The following is a 24,868-nucleotide window of genomic DNA, read 5'->3' as shown; positions in this document are numbered from 1 at the left end:
CTGGGAAGCGCCGTTCCCCGGCCCGGGGCGGGCGCGAGCCGCGCGGAGGCTGCTGGGAGCGGCGGGCCCCGCCCCCCGACCAGTGCGGCGCGCGGCGGGGCGGCGTCCGCCATCTTGCATCGGGGTGTGCTGCCGGTGCGGAGCGCTCCGGAGCGGCGAGCTCGCGTTTGCACGGCGCCGGGCGCCGGGCGTGTCCGCCGCGATGGGTAAGGAAGGAAAGGCGCTGAGAGCCGGCGGGTAGGGGTAGCAGAGGCTGCACCGCTTGGGGGACGGGGTGCCCAGTGCAGGCCGGTCTGCCGCTGGCTCCGGCGGCACTGCCCGCATGGCAGCTCGGTCGGGGCTGGGACGGGGTATCCTCTTCCTCAGGCAGGAGGGCTCTGCCGTCCTCCCCCTTCCCTGCCTTGCTGCTGGTGGAGGGGGCTTTTCACCCTTTCTGCTGGGGACGGATGAAGAGCGCCTCTCGTCGCTGTGTGTAGCCCGGGCGGGCAGGCGGGTGTCCGGCCTGTCGGGCTGACAGGTCAGGCGGTCCCGGCCGGGCCGGTGCGAAGCCTGTGGGCAGCGTTCGGCCGGAGAGGGGTCGGAGGGACAGCGAGCCGCCGTGTTTAGTGAGCCCCAGGTAGACAAGAAGGAGGGGGAAAAGAAAAAGTAGTATGATAGGTGTTAGACTATGCACAACAAGTGGGTGCAGTGCAGGGTGTGGTGGGTGGAGGGATTCAGTGTTAAAGCGGGTGTAGTTTTGTGGCACAGAAGTGAAGGCTCGCGTGGATCTAGACGCAGACGATGTGAAACCAAGGACTGCCAGTCTTCTTGCCCTTATGATGTCTATATTCAAAGCCTTGTGGTAGGATGGAAGCCATAAATGTCCCAGTTTTTCTTTTTAAAAACAATTTCGATGGGACGTTCCTTCTAGTTGACCTTCTGTAACTTTTCAGAGAGGTGGTGACTGGGTTACTTTGAACGTGCGTTTCTCTTGTTCAGTCCATTTCTCGGCCCGACAGTTTCACTGGCACAACTAAACTAGCAAGGCTTGAATGATTAAGAAAGGGATGGTGTTCTAGGACTAGATAATCCAGTGGCATTGTTGGGAAAATAAAGCTACATGGCTGTTGTTAGAAATTTGCCTTAGACAGTGGCACATTTAGCCTTGTTGTGCAGAGATGTCAGTAGTTTACTTAGGTTCTTGTGAAGCAGATACTTGGGTGAAACAGGCTGCCGAGTCCTTGCGATGGTGCCTTAATATCAGCCTAAGTGTGCAGTCTGATTTCCTCTCATAGCTTGTCCTCTCATAGCTTAGTGGTCCTTGGTAGTCATGGTAAAAAAAAAAAAAAAAAAGCCAAACAAAAACCTCAAAACAAATTGTCTCAGCATGGAAGTTGCCAGAGAATTGTGCATAGCTCAGGAGCTGTATGTAGTTTACATGTTTTCTCCTTGTAGAATTCCAGAGGAGTGATAGTTTGTGTAGAGTGTTGTTTTTAACAGTTGTTTCTCAGATGAAGGCTTCAGTTCTAGCTTTATAAAAAGGCACTGTGCTATTAGCAACCTTTTCCACTCCGTTTGATCGTGCTGGTGACAGAATGGTGAACTATCACTGATCTTTCCCCAGCTGATACACCTGAAATGACAGTTAGATTCTAATCTTCTAAATCCATTAAAACAACTGGTAATTGGAGTGAGACAATAATCTTGTTAATTTAAAATGAAAAAGAGTATGCTTGTCTGTGTGTTACTGACCCTTAAATTACTTTCCTGCACACAGTTTAGAAGGAAAAGCACAGCCCTTAGATCCTGTTATGTTTGTGAGATAGTGAAAGTAAAGAAACAATGCCATAAGGTATTAAATGAAGCAGTAACTGCTGCAGGTTTTCTTCTTGGGTTTGTGTTTATTTGTAATACATTCAAATGTCATCTTTATGAGAGGAGGAAGGAATTTTTTTTGCTTGCTTGCTGACAGAATCAAAATTTAGCAGCATAATGTCTTTTTAGCAGCTTTTTGTTTTTCAGTTGGCTTGTAAGATGCATAGTTTCTTTTTACAGTAGCTTATGTCCTATAATGCTGTATCTGCTTTTTGACTTGAGCTGTAGTTTAATCTGCAGTTTGGACATGCCTGTCTAGGCATAGGTTTTCTGTGGTTTCCGCATTAAAGATTTTTGTTGATGAACTCGATATTGCAAACAGATGCAGGAATATATAGCAAGTGCTGTGGGTATTTTCATTGTACAAGAGATGACAGGTGTGACCTTTTGGAGTAATTTTGTATTTTTTCAATAGACAACATGGCAAGCCCAGGTAAAGATAACTTCAGAATGAAAAGCTACAAGAATAATGCCCTTAATCCCCAAGAAATGCGCAGGAGAAGAGAGGAGGAAGGAATCCAGCTTCGGAAACAGAAAAGAGAAGAGCAGGTAAGCATCCTGGGGAGCTGTTCACTGTTCAGTGCCTGTGAAACTATATTCAGGGGCCTGAAAGGACTTGAACAGACTCATCCTCTAGAGTGGAATCCAGGAGTGCCAGGTTTAATGTCTGTTTTCTTTGCATTTGTGGGAAGCACCAGGCACAGTTCTCAATAGAATAATAAAAAGATGAATAGAAGCCCTTTTAAGTTACTAGGGCACACAGAGAGAGCTGTGACTTTTAACATCAGTCCATAGTCTAGGTTTATACATGTGGGACTAGACCAGAAGAACACGCATATTTCCAGTAAGAATTTGAAACCTTGCATTCTCTGCTAGAGCTGGGGTCAAATTTGGTGTGTGAAGGGAGAAGATTATTTTCATCTTTGATATCATGCTTCAAATTGCCTAAGAGCTCTTCTACACCAGCTTAAAAAAGTGGCTACCAGTTAGTGTCTCTGAACTATTATACAAACTTCTGTTCTCATTGAATTTTTAGTGACCAAGTGTGTTGAACATTGTATTGTTTAATAGTTTGTCATAATTCCTCTTCACAGAATGTTTAGTAGTTTCTTGCCAGGAAGGTAAGGAAGGTAGTTTGTTTTTCTGTTTGGTCTAAAGTGGATGACTTTGTCTCCCACAACCTCGAGAGTGTCCCAGGCTCTGGTCTGCAGTCTCCTATGAGGTGGAATGCTTACCCTTCTACTGGGAAAGTGGTGCATGGAAAAAGAATTTCAATTATTTGGGCCAGAGGGATAAGAGTCAGAAGTGGTGTGGTACTAGAGCACTTATCTCTGAATGGGTAATGCATTGCAGTTCCTGCTGAAAGTTTTATTTACACATTTTGTAGTAAATGCTCCCTAGATAAATAGTGAAAATAATGGGTGTTTCCTCTCCCATGCTGACTATTGTAACTATGAGACTACTGTTATGGTCTGCTTGATCTTAGTTTGTTAGACTGGTGGTTTTCAGCTTTTTCTGACCTGAGAATGAGTATGCAGGGAGATGAGACTGCTTGTGCTCCAGAAGAAATTGTGACTGGTAGAAAGACCAAGCAAGTTTATACTTTTCAACCAAGAACTTCTGTGTTCTTTGAGCGTTGAGAAAGAATGGCTCGTCTTCCAAATGTGCAGTATTGTTTCTTGTTCCTTTGTGGGTTTAAATGGAATTAAGCCTCATTTGCACTCAGTATTCTGTAGTTGCTTTGTGTCCAGAATTACACCCAACCCATAATTTCATCAAACAGGTTTAGGTTCCTGTTGAAATAGAGCTGGATGTAAACATGGAGTTGTTCTGCAGTTTTGGACGTGTAGAACAACAGAAGCCTAGGTCTGTAGATGCCTAGAGGGACAGAACATCAGGATTTATAGGTTGTTTCATTATTATGCTTACAGGTAAAATCTTAGTCAATGGACTGAGAGCCTATAATTTCTTTCTAAAGGTAGAAATGTAAATATTCTTAAATTTGGTGGTTACACTTGTTGTAAGTGTAGTACTGGAATAAAGATAAAAATTTAGGTTTGGTTTCTAGAAGAGAACAGGTCAATGTGAATGTTTTGCTTATATGCCAGAAAATGAAGAGGCACTCATTTAATATATTTTATTAAATACTACAGTGCTGGTATGTATTCTGAGCATAGACAGTGTGTGCAGCTAATTGTAGAGCAATTTTTGGACATAGTGAATGTTTAATGGTGCATGGTTCAGAAGTTCACCTTGTAGCTACACTATTTTTTTCTCTTCTATATGAAAATTATCTTTCTAGTTTAATCTTTCCTCAGCTGGGTATAAAATACAGGTGCTGCTTAGTAGTCTTCTGTAGAAGGGTGGAATGCAGTGTGCTGAAACACAAACATTGCCTCTGTGTTGGTGATTTTAGCCTATGGACTAAGGGAGGGGAAAGTAGCTTGTAGAATACTAGTTCTTGTTTAAAATGGATGGTAATTATAAGGGATAAAAGACTAAAAGCAAAAAGATCTGTATCTTCTTTTCTTGTGAAAATATTATGGATCTTTATAACTAGTAAGAATCTATTCTGAATGTCTATTTTGAAGTGTTGCTGTGCAGTTTCTCAAGATACAGATATGATAGTTTTTCTCCTTTATGTTATCTAAATTTTTGTATAAAATTTCCCTTGCGTGGGTGAATAGGAAGGTGAATAGGTAAAATTCTTTGACTGGTATTGGTGAAAGCATTTCTTGGCGTGTATGTCATCTGTACCCACACTTTGGTTACCCTTAACATCTCCCAAAAATGTCCCCTTTGTTCAGCTGTTTAAACGCAGAAACGTGTCTCTCCCGGGAAATGAAGAATCCATGGTAGAAAGCCCAATTCAGGATCCTGATGTCAGCTCTACTGTTCCTATTCCAGAGGTAAATACTTCAGAGTGTGTTTAGAATGTTATCTATTAGTGTGCATAGTACTACACTTTAAGAAATCTTCCTTGCATTTTTAGGAAGAAGTTATTACTGTAGATATGGTACAGATGATTTTTTCAGATGACCCTGATCAGCAACTCACAGCAACTCAGAAATTCAGAAAATTGCTCTCTAAAGGTAGGTAAACATTGCCTGTTTTTTCTAGTTGTTTCCTTCTGTGTTGTTATGAATTATACTTAGTGTCAGTTAATATTTTGTTATGTTTTATTTTGAAATAAATTTTGCAGAAATTTGTAGTTCTGTTTATAAACTGCCAATTCTCTTCTGACCTAATGGCTAAATACAGAAATCTTCATTATGTCAATGTTAAGTCTTTCAAAGTAAAAAACAAATGTTTTTGATTAAGGTGTCCAGGACAGTAACTCACTGCACACTAACATACTTAGAATAATTGTTGCAGTGATTCAGCTTCTCCTCCCATTCTCTCCTCATGGGAAAAAAAAAAATTACATGGCTGGCAAAGAAGAGTTGTAACTTGTTTTTGTTGGGGCTGTAAAACATGCAGTCTTAAGGTGATGCTGGTATGTTTACAGCATGATGGGTAAGGGTGTGCTTGGTCTTTTTAAAATGGCATCCAGTAGCCATAATTGCTCTTCCACCAACCTGAACTGTTGTTCAGTGTGAAGGAAGAGTGTTTTGTGATGTTACTAACATGCAAATGGTAATAGTATGTGTTACTGTTATTATATGTAACAGGGTGTTTACTACATTGTACCACTTCATAGATAAGATCCTGCAAGTGAAAAGTTTGTAACTCCTTCTGGAAAGGAAAGGATTGAATGAAATTTCGATGAGATCTACAAATCATATTCATGGTCCTTGTCATACTGAAAAAGGAATTTATTTGGTCTTTTAACACAAATATGTTTATTTTTATTCCCTAGAGCCTAATCCACCTATAGATGAAGTCATTCAAAAACCGGGAGTAGTACAGAGATTTGTGAAATTTCTAGAGAGGAGTGAAAATTACACTCTACAAGTGAGTTCAGCTTGTACTGATTGGGGGTTTTGAATGGGATTAGAAACGCTCCAAAAGAGCTTTGGAAGGCACATGTTGTTTTGTTTGGTGGGGGTTTTGAATAACCAAATATAATTATTTTTCACCACTGAAGCCATATGTTTTCCTTATTGCTGCTAAAAATGTGATTTGATTTTGTGAATTTCATAGTAGTCTTTAGGGTCATATATTCAACTGGACAAAAACTTGGGTGTTGAAACAAAAGGTGTTCAAGAGGATTTACAGAATGGTATATTAAGATTATCAGCAATGATGTGTGAGCAGAATCTGTCTGACAAAGTGTTGAATATATTGTAGTACTTTTCAGCTAAAATCTTAGGAAAAAATACAGGAAACTGACAGGCTTGTTTGAAATTCTTTTAGAAAATCTTTGAGAAAATATCTAATTAATGGTAGGAGTAACTAGTTCTGTCTGCTCCTCTGTGGGAGTAGCACTTAGGCCTTGTGGACATTTGTTCTAGAAGAATTAAATTAGTATTGAATAAATAAAAGTTAATAGTGACTCAAAATCTTTCTTAGTTCTGTAAGCCAAAACCTAAAAACAATGTAGTTAATGAAAGTTCTTACTAAATCGAGATGTTGTCAATGCCAGGTTTTTTATTGTGTAGAGTACTATAAAAATAACTGCATGTCAATGGAAAGGAAAAAAACTTGGAAAATGAACCTCTGAAACTCTTATGTCAAACTTCGTGTCATGATTTTGAGTTTTACTGTTGAGTGGTTCAACATGATTGTTTGTGTTCCTCAACAGTTTGAAGCAGCTTGGGCTTTGACAAACATAGCATCTGGAACTTTCTTACACACCAAAGTTGTAATTGAAACTGGAGCTGTTCCCATTTTTATTAAGTTGCTTAGTTCAGAACATGAAGATGTACAGGAGCAGGTAACTGTCTTCTTGAGGGGTTTTTCTAACTATTTAAAATTCAGTTATGAATATCTCTTTTGGGATGTGTGGGATTACAGAGGCTTTGACCCCCATTTGCCTACTAGCTAGTTGATCTGCTTGCAAGAAGATAAAAATTTACTGTCACTATTTTTTCCCATCATGGATTTTTTTTCTGTTCTGTAATATTTGCTGTAAAAGGTATAGAATATTTGTAAAAGTTGATTTGCAAGTATGTATAAATTCACTTGGATGCTTTGCTTTTTAAGGCAGTGTGGGCTCTTGGGAACATTGCTGGTGATAATGCAGAATGCAGAGACTTTGTTTTGAACTGTGGAATATTGCCACCTCTCTTAGAGTAAGTATTGTAAACTAATACTATAATTTATTGTATGTGTATCGATAAATGAAAACTTCAGCTTAGAATTTACTTGCAAAGAATATAAGTTTTTGTCTAATTTGGGAATCATAACAATATAATAAGAAGCAATTTGATGTTTTGGATTACACGAGCTTCATGCATATGTTTAATTAGTTCATGACTGGAAGCTTTTCTATGTTTTCAAAAGGAGGGAAGTGTTACTTCACAGGTATGAAATTTCTGTATTGTGCCAACTCGGTGTTGTCAGATTTCTGAATGTATGGGGTGCGAGACATAATTTGATTCCCTCTTGTAGGTTTCCATCTGCCTAGGAATGGGCTGTTTTCTCCACTATTGTTCAGTAGTTCCAACCTCTAGTCTTCCTATTTATCTATTTGCTTGCTGAGATGAGCTGACAGAATAGTTGTTACATGAGCTGTATTCCACAAGATTTATCTTCACTAGGAATATCATTCCAGCATTTACTATGTGCTTACCATTGTATTTTTATCACAGGGAAAAGTTTGCACAAGACAAATGTTACTCAGTTTGTTACCACCTAAAGTAATAAAATGAAACATTTGTAAAATAGCTTAAAATAGCAGGGGAGAATATGATTACCTTCACCAAGGGCTTAAAGAATAACATTTTAGACATTTTGTTATGTACCTGATTTTTCAGGTGCTGAATCTTTCATGTTCTAGAAGTAATGTGTTAATTTTTTTACAAGAACTTCCAAGTTTCAGCTTTTAATGGAAGTATTTTTATTATTATTAATTGCATTTTCTGAATGAAAACATCAAAGTTCATTTCATGCAGGGTTGCATCTCCTAGCCCCTTCTAAAGACCCTCAGAAAGGTTTGGTTGAATGATCTTTGATATAAGCAATTGCTTACTTTATATGCATGTATGTGATTTGGGAATGAGACCTCCCAAAATTATGCAAAATAATCTCAGGTTCAGTTGATTTTAAGAAAATAGTTGCAGCATGTAAGATATGAAGATAAATAAATTTAAACTAGTGATCAATAATAGAATTTCACTTCTTTATGTGATGTTCTTTTGGTAACAATACCCAGAAAATTAACTATTTTTTAATAAGACATTACTTTTTTGCTTGTTGTTTCACACAGATTGTTAACAAATTCGAATCGTCTTACAACGACTAGAAATGCAGTCTGGGCACTCTCAAATCTTTGTAGAGGAAAGAACCCACCTCCAGACTTCAGTAAGGTATAATAAAGTAGTAATTTTGAGAAATCAGAAAGCTAAAGAATATTTATGTTTGTAATATTTTATAAAACAGAATCTTTGAATCTGAATATAGACATACTTTTTATGTTTTTAATGTCATCACACAGTCTTGCCCATCTGTTGTATCTGTGAAAAATCATCTACTTTGGCACTGATCAGCAATAAAATCATATCACTTAGAAACTTGAGACTGTAATCTGGTGCAAATAGTCATACACTGGTGTGAAGTGATGGACAAATTATACATTCAGCACTAAACCATGTGGGACTGTATTTTCTCCAGAACTGTTGTAGAGAATGTGAGTTATAGTTGAAGCTTCCTCAATTTTTTTTTGTTGTTCTATGATTGTGAGTGCATGCTGCATGAATAAAATGTTGCGTTTCCTGCTCTGTCAGATGCAGTTAAATCAGACTATGATGACAGAGAGAGCCTATATGCTCTCCCCTTTTTTTTCTTTTCTCTAGTTATGTGGCTATAAAGACTCTAGAGACTAGTAGGACTTCTAGGTTTTTTTCAGTATGAAATTAATTTCGGTAAGGTTAATGACTTTAAAAAAGATTAACACTGGATAATCTAGTAGAAGAGACTGAGTTTAAATGATCATTAAAGTTAATCTAGAGAGAGTTTTACCTCATGAGTTAGTAATTACTAACTAGTATTTATTGCTACTTATTAATTCTTAAAAAAATATTAACAAAAAGGGGGGATTTCTTATGTTTCTTAATTGTTCACCTCACAATGACTCTGCCTAACCTATATCCTTTACTAGTGTTTTGTTCTGGTAGTGAAAAACCAAGATTTTTTGCTGCCTGAATACAAAACCTCACAGGAAAAGGATGCCCTGTAGGCAGCTGTTAATAAGACCAAGTCTTCTGCTTTTTGCCCTTTGCAATAGCAGCAGTTGGACACATAATAGAGACTGAATTTGCATAACGCATGTAGGGTAAAGAATCAATTTCTACAAAGAATATGAAATTCCCAGGCTGTGCAGCAGACATCTGTCAGGTTCCAAATGGTGCTAAGATAGTCTAATTCACTCGGCTCTGCGTAAAAGTTACAGAGATGAAGGCTAGAGGGTACAGTGGCAGTGAGAACTGAAATGAGACATTGTTTGTTTCACCAGTACAGTGAATGTTGGGTGCTGTGTGAGTTACTCTAGGTTGGTTATTACAAATAACTGCCACTACTTCTGCAAAGCCAGCAAAAAAAAAAAAAAAAAGAAAAAGAAAAAAAAACCAACCAAAAAAACCCCAACAACCCAAACTTTTCTGCTCCCTGAATGATTAAAAAGCATCAGCGATTCCTGTAAAAGCAGATGATTTTTTATTTAAGCTGAACAATTATTTACTTAATACAGTACCTCTCAATAAATAGGCTGTGATTCAGAATTTATCCAATTTGCTGGTTTGAATTGGATATCTGGTTTAATTAGAAAGTGTTCCACTTGGGTCCTCATTCATTAATGACCTTGTGTACCTGAGCAGCAAATGGTTTTGCACATTTATGTCTTTGCAGAGTGTTCTCTGAAACTTGAAAAGTATGGAACACCTAATTTTATGCAATATTTTTCTTTAACCTAGGTTGCTCCTTGCTTAAATGTTTTGTCAAGACTGTTGTTTAGCAGTGACCCGGATGTATTAGCAGATGCTTGCTGGGCCCTCTCTTACCTTTCAGATGGTCCCAATGATAAAATTCAGGCTGTTATTGATTCTGGAGTGTGTCGAAGATTGGTAGAGCTGCTTATGTAAGTCTTCTTCTCACCAAATAAATGTCTTATAGTACTGTTAATGTTAAAATTAAGCTGTGTTTTCTCACCTGATGTCTTAATTTACTTTTATGGAAAGTGATGAACATGAATTCAGTCTGAAATCTTTTAAGCTGCTTGCTAGCTTGCTTGGCTCCTGCAATTATTCCTGACATTGACAGTGAAAAAAGTTTTCTCCAAAGTATTTCCTTATATTCCTTAAAATTTAATGTGGGAATTCATATACATGAAGGAATACAAGGGCAAAGACTGAAGACCAATGTTGAATTGTAAATTAATTTATCTTTTTTTTTATATTTATTTCACTGTTGTACTTTCCTCTCTAGGATGTATAATTGCTTTACAGACAGTTCTTGGACTCAGTGAAGTCCAGAGGCTGGCTGGAGCCATTTTTAAACTGTTCCAGTATATTTGGGTTTTGGTTCATTATTTTCCTGGAAAGGGAGACTAAATCCCTGTGTTCACATGGGACTGCAGAGTAGGTCTGGGATAGTAGTTCCCAGCACAGACAGCTCAGCACACTTCCCCGTGAAAAGCTCGCTTTAGTAGCTGTCAGTACAGGGAAGATTGCTTTCTCTTCCATAGAAGCTCTAGGACAACTGTGTCATTTCCTTCCCCCACACATCAGGCAGTTGAATATGGACTTCATGTGCTGGCTTCTAGGATTATTGACTCACAAAAGGGGTAATTTTGCTTACAAAACACAGTAAACTTCGGTATACACCTCATAACACCCCCTCTATTTCTGTGCCTATTTAACGACACATGTTCCAGTATCATATTTAATAATACTTGAGCTGGGTGAAATGGATCTGCTGAGCAGATTGCTCTAAGTTGTGTTGTTCCATAGAGGTGCTCAGTCTTTGAATCAGCAATTCAGTTGTGGGGTTGTAGTAGTCAAATTTGGCTAAACAGGGAAAGTGCAATTAGTAATACAGTGTTTTTGATAACTAAATACTTAGCATCTGAAGTAAACCCTTGTTTGCTGAAAATGCAAAATTATTGTTTTAACACTTGGTAATATCAAGCAATATAATATTTGTCTCCAGGCATAATGATTACAAGGTGGTATCCCCTGCATTAAGAGCAGTTGGAAATATTGTTACTGGGGATGATATCCAAACACAGGTAAGACTAGTTGATTTAAGAAAAGTTATTTGGCAAGACAGAATTTTGTGAAAACTTTAACAAAATACATGTCCAGTACAGGTATCTGCATATGTCACTGAAAGAGGCTTTCTAGAAATCTGTGTTGTTGATTTGATAGTTTAAGCTCCTGTTTTAAGCATCAAGTTAATACAAGAATGAACACCTCTTTTTTTTTTTTTTTTTTACAGCATTGTGTATAAAGGATTGCCTAGTTTCTGTATGGTACTTTGACTGTTGCGTTTTTTGAATTTTTCCCCTTCCTTTCAGGGGGTTCAGTTACTTATTATGGTTCCCCTTTTTCAAGTCTTTAAGCAGTCAAGGTTTTCACTTCTAAGCTGTGCTTATACTTAATTGTCCATGAATTTGTACGTGATAGTATACTGATGTAATTTATTCTAAAGATCTATTTTATTAACTTTAGACAATGGCATTGATTTTGAAGTAATGGAGGAAATAGGAAGATAGGTCCTACTTTAAAGATAATTGTCTCTAAGAGGCTGGCAGTACTAGTGTAAACAGACCATAAGGAAAAATGTAACCTGCATGATTTGTGAGCCCTAGAGAAAAGGATTTTGCTAAGTAATTAAATGAAAAACCTTATCTCTTAAAAAATTAACAAATAGCTATACAAATTAAATGTGCATTTGTCAGTCATTTTCACTTACTCATATTTTAGCATTAAGCAGCCTTACTTAGTTTTGCTATTGTCAGTCTTTGGGTCTGAATTTAATGAAGGCAGATTCTTTCAAATTGCTGGGTTGTCTGATCACACACTACAGCATTGAACACTTTAATTTTGCAGGATATGGCACTTTGTATAATATAAATGTGTTGCAAGGTCTTTTGAAGTCCTCTGTAAAATGTTTTTATATTTATATATGTATATTGCACAAGGCTATATATAGTACAACCCAGTTTTCAATTTTTAAATTATTTTAGGTGATTCTAAACTGCTCTGCATTACCGTGTCTCTTGCACTTGCTTAGTAGTCCCAAGGAATCTATCAGAAAAGAAGCATGCTGGACTGTTTCTAATATAACTGCAGGAAACAGAGCTCAGATTCAGGTAAAGCCTGGGAATTTGTTACTTGGTTGGCTTTGTTTTCATTTTACTACTTGATTTTCCTGCACAAGATGTAAATGGATAGTGCACTGACTCTGTATTATTTGTTTTAGTCCTAACTGTTTATAATTTTACCTAACCTAAATGGTTTCTTCTAAACTTTGAGATATTATTTTAAATAGAAATAGCTGTCACAATTTCTACTACGAATTTGTCCAGTGAAAAGTGAATTAGTTTATAAATGGTGAATATTTTGCTTGGATAAAAGCCCGACATGATGTCACCAGCACTGAATTGTATTGTTGTGGAAACTACTGCATCCTGAGTATTGTTCCAGGTGACTGGAGCTATCTGACAGAAGGTTCTGATCAATAAAAATGAGAATCCTGAATCAGAATACATATTCCAAAATGATTTTTTCCCCTTCTGCTTCAATCAGAAATGAAAATGTTACTTCCTGATGTAACTTAAAACATGTAATAAAATCTCCAATTACAGACATAGTCTCTCAATGGAGTACACAGGACCTCAGTAAAATGGAAAATTTTGTTCTGAGGCTTGATCTTCAGTTCAAAAACTCAGGATGCATTGTATGATTTTAAAATGGGCCAATCCAGTAAGCTGGGCTCTGCCCACCAGAAACAGAGAAATAAAAAACCCAAGGTTTTCTGATGGCCACTGCTGTGCAATGTTGGAATAGTTCTGAACTTCACTTTAGCATTTATAGTTTGTATGGCATCATCTAAACAAAATAATCTTTGCTTTAATATCAGCAGGCATCACTAATTCTTGTACTTGAGGCTTGTAAGTGTTCTGAAATCTTTATTAATGGTTGTAAAATGTTACAATTTCATCTCTTAGGCTGTTATAGATGCAAATATTTTTCCAATATTGATTGAAATTCTCCAAAAAGCTGAATTTCGCACCAGAAAAGAGGCAGCGTGGGCCATAACTAATGCAACGTCAGGAGGAACCCCTGAACAAATCAGGTGAGTTTGTGTGTGTTACTAGTTTTTCTGCTTAAGGATCTATAGGGCATATGGATTTCTGCATTTGAATCTTGACAATCATAGCAACAAAATTGTAAACATAGCCTCATTTCCTTGAAACTCCAACTTGAAAATGTAGAAATTCAGAAAAATCGAAGTCCATGCAACAAACTTCATCATTAATACTACTTTTTTTCAGGAGTGTTGCACCTAAGGGTGCAACAGGCTTATCTTCTACAGCTGGTATTACATTGTCAAACACAATTGGAATAGCTAATGAACAGTTTCAGTGTTTGAAAATGGAAAACTGGGGGGGTTCTTTAGAAAACTTGTGCAGTGGGATTGTATATTTGGGGACAGACTTCAGGGATTTTAGTAGTTTCTTCATGTATTTTAACTTCACTATCACCATTATTTTAAAGCAGGTATCTAAACGTGCTCAGAACTGAGTTTGATTAAACTTTTTTTGTCAGTAGCTATTTATGTGCTGCAAAGATAGAATAAAATACTCTCTGGTTTCTCTGAATACTGTGGAATAATGATCACTTTGAATCAGTAGCTGATAATTTGATTTAAAAGTTACTGTATTATATGAAAGCCAGAACTGAAAGTGATGTGACAACTTTTCCAGCATATTTGGGACATCTGTTGCAAGGAGTATGTTCTTATTTATAATGTAACTAATCCTGATTTTCTTATAACCACTAAGTGTTATCAGAGGGATAACTGGGATAACAGAGTGTCTTGTTTTTTTTGAATCTCTTTTAATTTCTTGTTATGTAACATTTGCTTATAATGTAACATTTCAAAATCTAACATTTTAAAAATAAATTTTAATTCAGGATCTGCAAATGGTAGATATGCATATAATACCATAGCAATGGCTCTTCATCAAAAATGCGTTTATATTACTAGTGTCATGAAGTTTTAGTCCTCCTAATTTCTCAGGATACTACTGCCTAACTGCAGGACAGTTTTAAACCTCTGGATTAAACTGTATTTTAGGCAAACATTGCTATCATCATTTTACTTACATGCTAGAGAAGCAGGGACACAGGTTATGACTTGTGGAAGTTCATACACAATTTTTTTTCAAAATTGTGAAAAGGAGTGGGATACTCAGAATCCAAATATTTTTGTCTTTGTATTTACAGTTGCATCCTTCTCTTTATAGTAGGTGATGCCAAAATCTTAATGGATTGCTAGTGTGGTCTGTGTTAGCACAGAACAATGCCCAGTGTTCTTACATGTATCTTAATGTGTTTACCTGATATTTTTAGCACTAGAAAATCTCAACTGCCTGAGAAAAGAAATTCATGATAAGTTTTTTTCTTTTATATTAAATTAAACCCACCTGAAGATTGTAGTAAAAAGAATTTTAAAAGAGTACAGATTTCACACTTCGATTAGGAATACACACATTCATGTTGTTTTATTAAGATAAGTTGTAATATTTATTTCAAAGAGAAGCTAAGCTTCTCTTTGTATTCTTGCATGTTTTAGAAATTCTGTTGTTTCAGCCACTTTTTTTAGCAAAAGTAAGTGTTTATAGCAGTAGACTGGTATGTCAGAATAGATGTTCTGGATTATCAGTTCTTTTCCCCTTCCTCTGTTTCGTTTCTGTTATAAAGGTATTTGGTAGCACTAGGTTGTACCAAGCCTCTTTGTGACCTCCTGACTGTGATGGATTCAAAAATAGTACAGGTGGCTTTAAATGGACTTGAAAATATTCTGCGTCTTGGAGAGCAAGAGTCAAAGCAAAATGGAATCGGCGTTAATCCTTACTGTGCCCTCATAGAGGAAGCCTATGGTAAGAACACACTTCTTGTAAAACTGCATACCTGAACTTCCTTATTCCAGGCTGTAAAATCAAGACCACTGTGAGTCATTTTGAAATTTGCAGGTAAGTTTTAATACAAGAATTACTCCAAGCAGAAGTAGACATAAAATATCACAAAGTAAGTAATGTTACATTTAGGGGAAAGCAGTTAAATGCAGAAAACATCTGGGTGTTTGTCTGCAGACAGTGGAAATGTCCCTCTAGAGAAACATTCTCAGAAGGGTTTGACACAGGTGTCCCAGTCTATTGGAACCATGCTTTGCATACATTTATCACCCATTCCTAAATGCAGTTTTTGATACATAGTCCTGTCTGCTACAGTTTCATTACCAGCAGGGATGTAAGATCAGGGTTTATTTAATTGATACTAAAGTTGGATTACTTTTTAATATAGTAAATATAGTAACAGCAAAATCAACTTCAGGTCATAAAACAAAATAAGTTTTTACTTTTGCAAGTATTTTGTTTAGTCTCTTATACAAGTTCTTGAATTAAACCTCTATATAAAGGCATTCTAATTTGTGGAATCTCATGACTGGATTCTTTCACAATTGGCTTATAATGAAACTGGCATTCTTTTTGGAGAATTGCCTTTTTTGTAGCTCTGACAAAACAAAATTGTCAGACATTTGTATTTCAGAAACTGCTAGTAACTAATAGAACTGTAGTCCTACTTGACCACATTGCATCTGTTTAGGTGGTACTAACTTTACAGTAAAGTTGTCTTTACATCTGAATTCCCTGTTACTGAGTTCACTTTTTTAAATCAAATGCATGCTTGAAGAACTTAACAATTAAACGTATAAGAGGAGTAAGTACTGAAGACTTTAATGGAATTTATTGTATTACAGATTTTCTGTCCATTCATAATTTTAAGTATTGACTCTCTAGGCTCTCTTCTTTTCTTTAGCACTTAAGCATAGGCTGCTGAAGCTGTAGAGTATAAGTTCAAGTAAGGAAATCAGCTGATTATATCACCATCATTGCTTTGGCCTCTGCAGTCACTAGAAGGGTTCATTTGAGCTCTTTCTAATCCAACCTAAGTGGAAACTACATTACCTTAAAAACCCAAACAGAAATTTTATATTAATCTAACTAACTGCCTAAGCACTAGCACTTAACCTCTACTCCTTTGGCTGAATTATGTCCTCTACTTGCAAAATTATAAGCTTTCCAAAAGGTAGTATCTTTAAATCTTACAATTAATTCAAAAAAAGATACCAGACTGTGCCTAGTGATTGCTCCATGAGTGGAGATAGAATTTAGAGTTGGGGGAGATTTAAAAGTAGAAGAACAGAAATTGGGATATTTGTTTAATTGAAATGCTTCTAGCTTAGTTTTAAAATGAGTTTGGACAGCAGAAAATGAAGACTAGAAATACATCAGTTAGGAAATTAAGAACCAGTGATATCAAATTAATTGAGGTGACTTGGGATTGCATCTTTTGTTTTAAGAAGTACTGTTATACTATAAGCTTTTTCCATTTGAATTCATCATTCATTTAAGCAACTATATTTTTGAAAATTTTCTATTTTGAATTTAGGACTTGATAAAATCGAATTTCTTCAGAGGCATGAAAACCAAGAGATCTACCAAAAGGCTTTTGAACTCATAGAACATTATTTTGGTGTCGAAGAAGAGGACTCCAGTATTGCACCTCAGGTGGATGAAAGTCAGCAGCAGTTTGTGTTTCAACAGCAGGAGGCTCCAATGGAGGGGTTTCAGCTCTAAACTACTGAAGTGAATATAAGCATAAAATTTAAACACTTGTATGGTTTGGGTTTTTTTTTTTTCTCAGAGGTCTTTTCTTTATGGCCAAAGTTAGAGGAAAAGCAGAATATGTTTTACAGAAATAGATGAAGAAACAGCTCATGCACTTTTATATATTGTGTTAGAGACAACTGTTCTCTGTTTTGTATTTGTTTTCTTCATTATCTCTTATGTACAGAAAAAAACTGTGAGTAATCATGTCTAAGAGCATTAAATGTGATTTCACAAGAACTGTGTAGGTAAGACTTGGTAGGATTTTAGGTAGTAGTTCTGAATTTTTCATGTAGTCTCAAACTTCATATCAGCAATACAGTTACTGACAGTTGAATTTTTGGCAGTAGGCTTGACTTGCCCAGTTTCTATCAAATCTACCTCTTGTATTGAAGCAGAAACATTGCTTCAGAACTAAGGCATGAAATAAAGATGAGCTTGTAAGAAGCTGAATTGGAATGTGAAAAATATTTATTTAAATTGTGAAACTTTTATGCATTACTTACTTTACAACACACTGTTGGAATTTATTTATAAAATGTATTTAAAGACATAATAGATATACATATATAATACTAATTACCTAATATAATATTGAATATATGAAAAAGTACTTTCTGAGTTACGTGGGAAGAGGACTATTTCAGAGGTTTTCAAATTGGAATCAGCAGAGACCTTGCTGGTATTAGATGTTGGCTCTGTAGTGAAAGCTGCTAAATGGCATTACAAGTCAGCCACAACTGCAGTACTTTGCAGTGGAAGCAGTTACCACAAGAAAGCTGCAATTAGGACTGACAGAAGGGTGATGTGCACCAATCACCAAGCTGATGTTTTAGAGCTGTCTTCTGTCAAGATGTGGTAACACCACTTTAGTTTGAGAAACATTGCAATGTTTGCCTTTTAGTACAATAGCTTCTTAAAAGTTTAGACAGTAGGTGTTGTTTTTTGACCAAGTATGCTACTGCCACTTGAATTGTTCCTTAGGTTAATGAATTTGGTTTGCTTTTGGTAAGACAATGGAAATACTGCAGTGAAAAATGAATAGTGAATCACACCAGTTGAAGGAAAAGTTTGTTGTACTGTAAATAGCATTAAGTATTTGGACACCAAAACTAACTAGAAGTTACTGTCATTAAATATTTAGGTTCTACAATATACAGTGTTTGCTGTTAAACACTAAAAGATACAGAATTCTAATATTTACGTTAACAGTTTTGAGTACAGAAAAATGTATGCTCTGCTTTGACTTGCATATAGGTAGTGTTTCTGGTGTATTAGTAGTATATCTCATTTGGAGAAATTAATACTTTGGGTTAACTCTGAAGTATTGCTATTTTTTATTACCTGTAATTAATGTATTAACATCAAACTCCTGGGCTAAGTGAAATCTGTGACATATGAGAGCATTTCATGCTTCATAAAAGGCTGCAATTCTAACTTCAAGTCACTTACCCATGGCACTGTGCTTGTCACTAAATAATATTTTAATGCACTGAAAAATACAGGTTAAAGGTGGTATCATTTACAGTACCATTTTATATTTAGAATTTTTTTTACATGCAAGTTAAGATTCTAAGATGTTTCACTTTGATGTTACAGCAATATATTCTATATTGTAATTGAATGTGGGACTTGAAGTGGATTTTCTAAATTAATGGTCAGTTTTGACTAAGATAGAAATGGGAGGGAAGCAACCTCCCTTTGAGGTCTTTTTAGTGGAAGATAGAAGTGTAAGAAGTGTATATAGGAGTGCTGTTACTTTATGAACTCTGAATAATGAGATATTTTAGCAAATGACACTTTAAACCTAGATTTGTACAGCATACAACAGTTTTGAATAGTGTGATAATATTGAGTACAGCTGCCAAATTTTCATATAATGTTAGGTGATTGTACTTACGCCCTTTTTACTCTCATAGTTTTAGGTTTTCATACACCAACCCTCATTCTTTCTCATGATCTCCCAACTGCACATCTATCACAGAACAGGGTAACAATCATGGAAATCTACCAAGGTTACTAGCAAATGCTGAATTTCAGTGTTCTAGTGTAAGAGAAATATTCAGGTAACAGGGTATTCCTTTGTTTCTAAGAACCTTGTTTTGATAACAGCCAGCTGTGCCTGCTTTTTATTTGGAGAACCCTGTAAAACTAGATTTATAAACCTCTCTTATTTAAACCAAATATCAACTATGAAAATCTTAATTGAAAGACTTGAAAATTAAGAAAAGAGAGGAGATTTAAAGTGTTACATTTGTTTTGAAAGAATGTTTTCAGTTGTGTGGATATATATTCTATCTTGTGGACGGTTAGTGACTGCACTTTACACATTTAGACAAACTATATTTCATGCCTCTGATAGATTTAAATGGAATAGTTTGAAAGGGGACTAAAATTGATGGACTTAGGATGATGAAAATCTTTATTTAAACTCAACATTTGGTTTACCCTGATATTGTTAAAAAATAATAATGAAAATTGTTTAAAGGATGGTCTGTCCTATTTTATCGCTGGGTTTATATCATGCTTTGTTAGAAGCACATAAATGAGCAAAATAAAACCAGAGATTATGACTTAAGGTCAGCTCCGGTGTACTTATTTGCAGGTAGGGGCATGATTATGATGATACCTAAAGAGATGAAACTAGTATGGAGAGGGAAACAAAACTGTGATATGAAAATCTCTAAGTTTGGCATTTTATATGCAATCTGAAGTGCCCCATCAGTTACAAAGTTTTTAAAAATACAGGGGTTTGGGTTTAATTAAAAGGGTACCATTTGTTCTGCTTAAATGTGAATACTAACTAGCTAATCTATGCAATTATGCAGAACATAAGATTTTTTTTTATTAGTTCCCTACTCTTGTTACACTGAATCATATCTAATTTTTTCATCATTGCACTTTCGTCTGAGGATTGGTTCATACAGCTTTTTAATTTTCTAGTATTTGCTTTACACACTGTTCATAGCAGCAATCAGAAAATAGTAATAATGTTGGAACAGAAATGTTTGCTGTAGAACAAGTTTGCAACTGGAAACTATTTATTGTTGGGCCTGTCTTTAAAAAAATAGTAAAGATGCACTATTGTCTTTCCTCCATGGTTAATCTCAGTAGGTTTGAATTTATTAAATTGTACAGCTGAGGATTTTTGTTATAAGTCTGCAAATTGATATGTGGACTTAAACTGTGACCTCAAGATTTCACTGAAATCTGGAATGAGAAATTCTAGATACTTATGGCACAATGTCTTACATATATAATGTCAGAAATCTAAATTACCTGTATTAACTTCAGACAGTAATAGTGCATCTTTAAGTCCAGGCCAAAGGCCCATTACTGTAACAGAACACATATAAGTAGTATGCAATATTATGGAATGTTAAATCTCCAAATACCATACAGAAACCAATAAAACCTATTTTACAGATGTTTACTGTATTTATTTAGTGATTTCAGTAAGTGTTGCTTCTTAAAGCTAAAAAATGCAAATACCATTTTGAATACAGCATTGATGCCAATGAGTTCCAAGTGGCAATTTGTGCACTGAAAAACTGCGACAGAAAACTTCTTGGGTGTAAATATTTTGTGGTTATCTAACCAAAGGTATCTGACATTCTTAGGAAACTACCTCATCCCCTTTAAAACTAATTACTGCTTTTAATCATATGCAAAACATTCTAAATATTTTTAATTATATGCAACAAATATCCTGAATATCTTCCTAATGAAAGAGCCATTCGCTTTCTTTTTGTGATGCTGTAGCTGCCCTTACTGGCTCTAGGGTGTGCATACTACAGTTGTCCATTTAGGGGTAAAACTCACTAATAGCTCTCAGCAGCAGTTAATTTTGCTCTTCCAAGGACATTCAGATTTCAGGTGAAGTTACTTGGTCTTCGCCTCTGCGGCCAGCGCAGCCTCCTCCCGCCACTTGGCCTTCTTTGCCAGGTTCAGGCTCGTTAAGGACTCATGGCGTGCGGCAGCCTGAGGAAGTAACAGCGTAGGAGTAAGGGTGCACCCAGGGAAAGCTGCCCAGCCTCAGGAATGGGCAACAGCCACTTAGAGTGCTGGGGGTGACAGAGACTACATTAGCTAAAGCTTGAGCAGCTCTCAGCTCCTGCTCTTGGTTTTCACAGAATTCCATTATTTTAAAGTATGCTACATGGTCATACCTCACCTTCTTAGCTGAGACAATCACCGCAAAGCAGGCAATAATTGAGAGCCCAATCATGATGTAACAGGCTTTCACTCGGGCTTTGTTTCTTGCCTTGTCTAGCATCTCTGGCCTGCAATTAAAGTAGTTGAATTGAGTCATTAAAAAAGGCAAAGTATCTCTTCAAAGCATTGCAGACATAGCATCACAATTTAAAAAATACAGAATTAGCTTCTGAAACAAGCATCTTCAGCTTGCTGCGGTTAGTTATGTATCAGCCATTTTTGGATCCTAATCCGTTTCCCATGGCAAAGCAACATTTAGTGGATTTAGACTGTTTTTGGGGTTTTTTTAAGCTGGGAAAAAATTGCTCAGGCAATAAATGTTTGCTTTTAATGCTTGGGATAAATACACCAGAAATCACACCCTAAACTCTATAAACATAGTGAAAATTGAGTGGGGTTATCTGTTTAAAACAGATGGGAGTTTACTATGTATATGTGGTGTTGGATGAAGTAAAAGTAAGTTCCCTTTATTCAAAGTTAGCTTTAGAAATCAATTACTGCTATATCTAACCTGTTCAGATGGTGTTCTGTAGGCTAAGGACTTTACATCCTTGGATTGTTGATTAAAGCAGCATTTGTACTACAAGTTAAAGGTTTTAGTTCTTTATTAAAGCAGCAGCTTGACAGAAAGTGGGCAGCTGATGTCAGCCACCTCGCTATTTCAGGAACGCACACCTAAACAAGAACAATCTACAGGATTGTTTTTTCTGGTCATCAAAGGCAAAAATAGTGAAAACTGCTGTCCTCTGTTTGGCAGTAGTCAGTGCAAAGGAGGCATTTTACATCCCAGCAATCTGCTTTGGTACAGCTCCCATTTCCACCCTCCTCTCTTCTGAGCCAGCAGCGTGGCCCTGGGGAACCAGCAGTAGAGGAAATAATGAAAATTGTCCCAAAACCTTCAGCTAAGTTTTTCCCAGTCAAACATTATACTTTGGAGTACAGTTTTTAAGATATTCATAATAATACTGGCTGTGCACCATTTTCCTTTCATAATTTGTCATGGGAATGCTTTATATATAGATAAATAGATATATTTGTAAGATATAAGTACATGTTTTATACGTATGTATAAACCCAGAACTATGTGTGTAAAAAGAGTAGTTGCATAAAGAATTGATTTTGTATTCTAAGTAAACATGTTGTAATGCTCTCTTTCCTTCAAAAAATCTTTAGATTTACTTTAAAGAGTAACATGGGGCAGAGCTGGGGATTTGACAGTGCCTGTGAGAGCCTGGAGCAAGGCTGGGTGCTGCAGTGCTTTGCTCTAAGGGTCGGTGTGGTGGAAGAGGACGGGTCCCATGGGTGGCAGTGCTGAACCAGCCCCTCCTTGCCCGTGCACACCCGAGGGGCACGTTGAGCACACTCTGTTTCTTGCAGGTGACTAACAATGCCTGCAGTTCTAAGGAGCTGCTTCTGGTTTGTACAATGATAAAAATCATCTTCTAAACAAACTGCACATCAGACTGGCACGTAGGATCGTTAATCCAATAATCCATTTGTGGCAACAAAAGCAAAACCGTAAATGTTATTAGTCTGATGTATTAGCCTAATTATATTTCACAGTGCACTAATTGAAACTCCTCTGAGGCAGATTTTCACTTTCTCCCTGCTTTCTGCATCTACTTTAAGGAAAACAGACAATGTTCTTCCCTAATTGCATATTAGGGTCTTTGCTATTCAGTCCTTAATCGAGACTCCAGGCAAACCTCTGCTGAAGTGAGCAACAGCTGGGGCTTTAAAAAAAAATCCCAAAGAAACCACAACAGCCTTGAAAAAAGCCTGCAGATTTGTTTCATTGTACAAACAATCTTCAGCAGTTAGGTTGTGTTCACACCTTGAAATTCTTTGTTTGACGAGTTAAAACAGTGCCACAGTTGAGCCTCAATTACTAACAATCAACTACTTCTAGTATATTACTATTTACAGTATTGTATAGTGTAGTATAGTCTTACAGTTCTAAAAATACTTTGCTTACCCAGAAAGCACAGTGGTAACACTCACCCGCCAGGCCAGAAAGGAGTGATTTTTGTGCATGTGTCTGTATGACTGACAAATGCCATGTCTTTATAAACATCTCCTGACAACTTGAATAGCGTTTACAGCTCCTGAGACATGTCTGAACCTTCCTCTAGAGGAAGATGGTGAAACTAACTGCACAAGATAGATAGGCTAAACTGTCCAGAAAGCCACTGTCCAGCTCAGCAAACTCCAGTGAAACTGTCAGGAACCAGCAAGAATAGGCAGAGGATGTACCTGTTGCTTTACACAGCTCTGCACACTGTTTATTCTCCACATATCACCCAAGGCACAGACATACTGTGATGATAAAAAGTAACATCCTGGAGGGATGTCTAACATGCTAACCTATGAAAAGGGAGCCTTAAACATTAGAGGGGTTTCAGGTGTTTAGTGCCTGACTCCCTTAGGGGTTGCTAATTTTCAGCAAGTCAGAGAACTGTAGAGTCTGTGTGGTTTGGGTGGGAAGGGACCTTCATCATCTAGGATCAGCTAGTCCAGTGGGTCAGCAAGAATAGGAGACTGAGGCCATGTCAAGTGCTCAGTTTTCCTTGATGAGGGCTTCTTCTCTCATTACCTCCTTCCCTATTTTTCCTCAAATTCTACAATAAAAAATTATTTATTGTATGTAGTCATTCAGTGACAGCTCCCTTAGAACAGTTTATGCGAAATATAAACAAAAATATTGTTTACCAATAACATCCTTCTCTGATTGCACATTAGGACTAAGCAAAACAAACAAGCCAGTACATAAATGTAACCAAGGCTGTCTACTCAGATGGATCCATTCTTAATCCCAGGCTCTAGGGACTCTAGCAAGGAACATTTTCTCATCTTAACCTCTAACCAGGACAGGAAATTCTCTTGCCCTCTAATTTGTTTCCAAGTCTCAGTGTTGTAAAACCGATCGTTTTAAGCTCTGTGGAAAAGCCTTAAATTTTCCACAGAATCAGGATCACAGCACTGCTTTCCCCTCAGCTCCATGTTACCCTTGGACAAGGCCAGCACACTTACGGGATCCTCTGAGGAATCTCTTCTTCTGTCTTGAAACGTCCAGTCCAGAGGAGGATTTTCTTGTCAAACTTCGAAGGTTTGCAACTTGCAACCACCCTGTGAGCCTGCTCAGCTTAAAGAGTAAGAAAAAAACCCCCACTTTGTAAACCGTGCACTAAGAGAGAATTGTGACTGACAGTAAGGTGTAGAAGGGAAAAAACCTACCCATTTTGGTTGTTGTAAGAGTAATTTAGGGATTAGATCTCCGCCTTTCGGCTACGCAGAGTCACCTCCGCGCCGTCTCTGGAATATCCCCGCACGCAGCATTTCTGCGGGTCTGATTCGGCCTCCCCTCCGCCCGCAGCTGTGGCCACCCAAAGGAGCAGGAGAGCGCTCGGGACTACCCGAGCTGTGCTGCCACCATAGGGCCGCCCCACCGGGCAGCACAGCCCTGCTCCCTCCCGGTCCCGGTCCCGAGCCGCCCGCCCGCGCATCTCCCCGTCAGCCCCGGGACGCAGCCTCTTCCCCCGGCCCGGCGGGCAGCCCCTTACCGCGCGTGGTGCCCGGGCTCCGGGCGGGATCCCCGGCGGTCGCGGCTCCCCGCGGCGCGGGCGGGCGGAGCGGCGCGGCGGACAGCAGCCGCCCGGGGCGGAGGCGCGCCGGCAGCATGGCCAGGGTGGCGAGGAGCGGCGGCACCCTCTGCCTCAGCGGGACCCTCTGCCTCGGCCGTAC

The 24,868-nt window shown here is 37.6% G+C and overlaps 2 protein-coding genes across 3 annotated transcripts; one reads left to right on the top strand and one right to left on the bottom strand.

Annotated features, from left to right (window-relative positions):
- The first annotated feature begins 100 nt into the window (after positions 1-100).
- Positions 101-20,339, top strand: KPNA5 (karyopherin subunit alpha 5). The gene is made up of 14 exons (XM_059468997.1): positions 101-206; positions 2,270-2,403; positions 4,662-4,763; positions 4,847-4,946; positions 5,714-5,808; positions 6,599-6,730; positions 7,000-7,088; positions 8,225-8,324; positions 9,927-10,090; positions 11,161-11,239; positions 12,200-12,325; positions 13,184-13,311; positions 14,943-15,121; positions 16,695-20,339. The coding sequence occupies exons 1-14, from the start codon at positions 203-205 to the stop codon at positions 16,880-16,882; spliced, it is 1,620 nt and encodes a 539-aa protein (XP_059324980.1). The 5' UTR covers positions 101-202; the 3' UTR covers positions 16,883-20,339.
- Positions 17,366-24,868, bottom strand: FAM162B (family with sequence similarity 162 member B). Of its 2 annotated transcripts, none has more exons than XM_059468998.1 (4): positions 24,688-24,868; positions 24,158-24,269; positions 21,087-21,195; positions 17,366-20,893 (listed from the first exon to the last, which is right to left on the bottom strand). In XM_059468998.1, the coding sequence occupies exons 1-4, from the start codon at positions 24,803-24,805 to the stop codon at positions 20,795-20,797; spliced, it is 438 nt and encodes a 145-aa protein (XP_059324981.1). In that variant the 5' UTR covers positions 24,806-24,868; the 3' UTR covers positions 17,366-20,794. The 2 variants fall into 2 exon arrangements, with proteins under 2 accessions (XP_059324981.1, XP_059324982.1); XM_059468999.1 differs by lacking the exon at positions 24,688-24,868 and adding an exon at positions 24,362-24,442.

This window comes from Ammospiza nelsoni, chromosome 3 (assembly GCF_027579445.1).
Source record: "Ammospiza nelsoni isolate bAmmNel1 chromosome 3, bAmmNel1.pri, whole genome shotgun sequence".
Lineage (NCBI taxonomy): Eukaryota > Metazoa > Chordata > Aves > Passeriformes > Passerellidae > Ammospiza > Ammospiza nelsoni.
This window is presented reverse-complemented; position numbering and strand designations above follow the sequence as displayed.

Excerpts from the sequence above, each read along its gene's own strand:
- KPNA5 (XM_059468997.1), top strand. Across the intron at positions 4,764-4,846 it reads CTACTGTTCCTATTCCAGAG|GAAGAAGTTATTACTGTAGA; the intron begins GTAAATACTTCA and ends TTGCATTTTTAG. Across the intron at positions 4,947-5,713 it reads CAGAAAATTGCTCTCTAAAG|AGCCTAATCCACCTATAGAT; the intron begins GTAGGTAAACAT and ends TTTATTCCCTAG.
- FAM162B (XM_059468998.1), bottom strand. The coding sequence starts at position 24,805 with ATGCTGCCGGCGCGCCTCCGCCCCGGGCGGCTGCTGTCCGCCGCGCCG. Across the intron at positions 24,270-24,687 it reads GAGCCCGGGCACCACGCGCG|CTGAGCAGGCTCACAGGGTG; the intron begins GTAAGGGGCTGC and ends TTACTCTTTAAG. Across the intron at positions 21,196-24,157 it reads GAGATTCCTCAGAGGATCCC|GCCAGAGATGCTAGACAAGG; the intron begins GTAAGTGTGCTG and ends CTTTAATTGCAG.